General features: G+C 44.4%; 1 protein-coding gene across 1 annotated transcript; it reads left to right on the forward strand.

The window, feature by feature from the left end:
- Positions 1-3: 3 nt before the first annotated feature.
- LOC125528963 (COMPASS-like H3K4 histone methylase component WDR5B) lies at positions 4-3,265 on the forward strand (the record flags this gene model as incomplete). The annotated part of the gene is made up of 2 exons (XM_048693382.1): positions 4-522; positions 2,557-3,265. Coding segments are annotated over 2 exons (810 nt in total), but the record flags the coding sequence as incomplete, so codon positions are not given.
- Between the last annotated feature and the right edge of the window lie 1,475 nt (positions 3,266-4,740).

A 4,740-nucleotide genomic window follows, 5' to 3' on the forward strand; every position in this document is an offset into this window, starting at 1 on the left:
GCCGTCATCGCCAGCCTGCGCGGCCACACGCAGGGCGTCTCCGACCTGTCCTGGAGCACGGACTCGAATTACCTCTGCTCCGCGTCCGACGACCGCACCCTCCGCATCTGGGACATCCGCTCCATCCTCCCCGGCCCCAAGCCCGCCGACCCCAACGCCGATCGCTGCATCCGCGTGCTCAAGGGCCACACCAACTTCGTCTTCAGTGCCAACTTCAATCCGCAGACCAGCTCCCAGGTCGCCTCGGGGGGATTCGACTGCACCGTGCGCATCTGGGACGTCAGCAGCGGCCGCTGCATCCGCGCCATCGACGCGCACTCTGAGCCCGTCACCTCCGTCCACTTCATCCGGGACGGGTCGATCATTGTGTCGGGGAGCCATGATGGGAGCTGCAAGATTTGGGATGCGGGAACTGGCTCTTGTCTCAAGACAGTCATTGACGACAAGAAGCCAGCGGTTTCCTGCTCAATGTTCTCACCAAATGGCAAGTTCATCCTCGTCGCTACGCTCGATGACTCACTGGTATGACCAATTGACTGCTATTTCATACCCCCTCCGTCCCAAAATAAGTGTCTCAGCTCTAACCATCACGCTGTTGAGGATCATGTGTAAGCCTCTTAGGCCTTAGGTTAGTGTTGAGCGCAAACCACTTTCAGTTTGTTGGATGGTGTACAAATCACACAATTTCAGCTCATCGCGCAGCACTAGTTCAGACAATATTCATTGTTCTTTGATGTCAAGGTCACTTCGATATATTTTGATCTTGGTACAGTGATTGCAGGCTTTAGCTAGGTTCTAGTCCAATTTTCGGTTGCAACTTACCTCGACTTGACAGTGAATGAAAGCCCTGCTCAGTTCTTAAAATTCAGTTCAAGGGTCCACCCACATGTTTTTTTTTTCTCGAATAGGTCCACCCACATGTTGACAAGGATATTGTATTTGAGACTGTGGGTTTGAAGTCATATTCCCTTCAAAATTATATGCACAATTATCAGAACCGCTCACCTGATATGGAATTCAAATGAAAAATATAGTGTCACACTTGGCAGTGGATGAAATTATAAAACTCCATCTCAATTCAAACTTTGATCTCTGAAGTTCAAAATAACAGCGCTCATTGCACATTTAGGCTCTTCGGCCAAGTGGTGCTCGTCCATTTAACTGTCACTGAAGGTGATTTTAGCACGTTTGGTTCTCACATAGTTGCTACTTTTGCATCAACAGAATTATGGTTTACCAAAATATCAAGTTTCCATTCTTTTGGGGCATTGTGGTAAGCCCGTGTTTTCAACTTACATGTCTGAATAGAATTGAGGAGCTGGGGCTCTATATGTTTCAAGTTACATGAGTTTATTTATACTTATCTACTAACTTCATGCCAAGCCCCATGTTCTTGTTATGTTTGCAATCTCCATATTGTGATGAGCCTGCACACTGTCAGCAACTTCTCATTCATCTTTGTCATGCCACAAGGATGATTTGGCTGTTGCAAATTTCAATAGGCATGTCATATGTTCATGCTGTAAGAATCTTTTCCCCGTCTCCTACAACATGACTTGGTGTGAACTCCACCCAATCTGCACGACTTTATTTCCAAGCTTTGTTGTCTCTTCTTTATAACTTCTTGTCCACTTCTTCGCAGACTTACTGTTACCATTGGTCTCCACCTTCTTCCAATTTTTTTTGAACTGAACCTTCTTCCAAATTCAAAGTGTTACACATCATTACATACAATTTCTTATCAATGCTGTAAGCCCTACAGTTCAACTGGCACACCTGATGTTTGAGAATGTTAAACTTTTGTATAGATACATCCTGGAAGGTGTATCAATAACATAGAAGAGGTGGGTTAAGAGGACAATACAACACCGATAAAGGTTTGGCAGCATTGCTAACCCTAGGTTAGCTACAATCCTGAACAACTACATCATCTTCTACCCCTGCCGGTGCCTCAATCTGGCAGCCATAAGCATCCCCACAGAGCAATCCAGCTTTGCTCCATTGAGCTCCTTCCAAGCGAGTTGAGTGCACCCGGGCCCTCATGGAAGATTGGCGGCCATTGAACACCACATCGTTTCGATGGAGCCAAATCATCCGGAAGGTGAGGATAATTTTCTTTTGAGGGACAGAAGGTGAGGATAATGGTCGTGCATAGGTTCCGCAATCCAATGATGTCAGCCTTGTGTTCTGGGATCCACTTGGGTCTCCGGCTATTGAGCATCAAAGTCCACACCTCGTATGCCACCACACAGTCGAGCATCAAATGGGTGATTGCTACATTTCTCAAGGGTGCCTCTCATGCCTCTGGCTATTACATTTTACCATAAAGATTGCCAGTTTTCTATGACTGTTTTTAAAATCTCAGGATGCGCCATGACTTGCAACTAAACATTGTTGCAAATTGCTTCTCAAAACTATTATTTGCATTTTTTCTTTTCTTTAAATGGAAACAATATGCTAGCAATCACCATTGTTTAAACGTTGTTGGGCCTATCTTTTCGAAACTCCATGTTTACTAGAAATGTGCTTACTAAGTGCCTCCCACCTTCTTTGCAGAAACTATGCAACTATGCTACTGGCAAGTTCTTGAAGGTATATAGTGGGCATGTGAACAGAGTATACTGCATCCAGTCTGCGTTTTCTGTCACGAACGGGAAGTACATTGTTAGTGGGTCGGAAGATAAATGCGTATACATATGGGACCTCCAAGGGAAAAACATTCTTCAGAAAATGGAAGGCCATACCGACGCTGTCATCTCGGTGTCATGTCATCCAACAGAGAACAAAATTGCTTCTGGCAGCCTTGATAATGACAAGACTGTGAGACTCTGGGTCCAAGATGGCTGATGAGAACATGCAGAGGAGAGGATAGGTAGACCTGTGTGTACTCTATGTAGAACGAACCTATGCAGCAGCAAGTGGCATCTCAAAGAGAAACTTGCTGCTGTGTTCCATGGGCCGCTCCTGGTTGTATGTCAACCTGGAGGTTTTACTTAATTTGGGCTTGCACTGCTTTGTTTTAATACGAGTTGTTCCTCTTCGAGGTTCCAAGTCTCAACGGATGAGTTGGTCTCCCAATGTTGAGATGTGTTTATTTGGTGCCCGACGGTGCTGTAAGGTACCAGATTTGGACCTCAGCGCGATCGGCAGTTAATAAAAGCATTGCAATGCTGGCAGTGTGTAGGGTTAATGGACATATATCAGTATGGTTACTGCACATCATATGTAGATGGATACTGATGTTCTGTTGATTATTAGGTGTCAATCTGCAGAGCTGGGATAATGGCCTCACTTGAGCTTGCGATATGGCTTCATGGCTGTGAACCTAGCGTGAGCTTAGCTTGACCAAACTTGCTTAGCTCAACGTGTGACGGCCATATATAGATCAAACATGGCTTGGCAACACATGGATGGTACTCCCTCCCTCCATTTCTTTTTAGTTTGCATATAATATTTGATCAAAGTCAAACTTTGTAAAGTTTGACTAGCTTTGTAGGAAAATATATCAACATTCACACTATGAAATCATATTATTAGATGCATGATGAAATTAATTTTCATAACATATAAGTTTTGTATTGTAGATGTTGATAGTTTTTTCTATATACACACTATCTTACATGCATAATGAAATTAATTTTCCATATTTTTTCTATATTTTTTTCTAGATGCATGATGCTTTACAAAGTTTGACTTTGACAAATCTATATGCAAACTAAAAAAAAGAGGGAGTAAGTGAAAGGGAAAAGATTAGGGTCAACTGGCCGATCACGCGTACGCTTTTGCCGCATGTATAGCCGTCAGATACCAATTTCACGACAACAGATAAAAAAGTTCTGCAACGTCATCTGTGTAATAACACCTATGTGTTGGCAAAAAGTTAAAGATAAAAAAAATCTGCAACATCATCTATGTCTCAAAAGCACTTCCGACACTTATGTTTCAAAAGAGTTTAGAAAAAAAAAACTCTGCAACAAAACCTCTATTGCAAATATTTCTGCAACATGAGGTCTATTGCAAAGGGTAAAGATGCGGATGGCCCTCGATCAAACGGATGCGGATGCGGAAGATCCGCCGACTGACACGTAGCGTCGCCCTGAGTGAAATCTATCGATTTTGAAAAAATGTTCAATGTTTCGGCAAAGTCAATGTTTGCAATCGACAATGAACTAGCAATTCCGGTATAGTAAGCAGCATTAATCAACTGAGCATCGACCATAGAGTAGCAATTCCGGTATAGTTAAGCAGCATCGTAAGCAACTGAGCATCAACTGTAGAGTAGCAATTCTAGTATAAGACTATAACTAAGAAGCGTCATAGGGAATTCACCCATATTATACTGATGTTCATAGCCGGCGACGGCCACCGCGACGCAGGCGCAGTGCCGGGCGTTAAACGGCGACGTCGCCGCTTTACCCTGACGATCTTTCGGCCGCAGACGTAGCGAGACACATAGTCTTTAATTACACTGCGTTGCCCGGCATCATCAATCCTGCCGCCTTGAATACGGCCATACCCGTATCGGAGACGGTAGCCCTGATCGATTCTTGACGGCTCATACTTGCTGCCGTAATCCATGCACGAGTAGACGGTGTCGGCACTGACGTAAGGGAACGGCCCCGCATGCACCAACAGCGCGAGCCCTCTTTTTTGCCCTCGCCCAGACTGTATGAGATTATGATTGCACGATGTATTGCTCTCGTGCATAGGCACGTATATATGATGTATAAGATGGAGCCT

This window comes from Triticum urartu, unplaced genomic scaffold, assembly GCF_003073215.2.
Source record: "Triticum urartu cultivar G1812 unplaced genomic scaffold, Tu2.1 TuUngrouped_contig_5241, whole genome shotgun sequence".
NCBI lineage: Eukaryota > Viridiplantae > Streptophyta > Magnoliopsida > Poales > Poaceae > Triticum > Triticum urartu.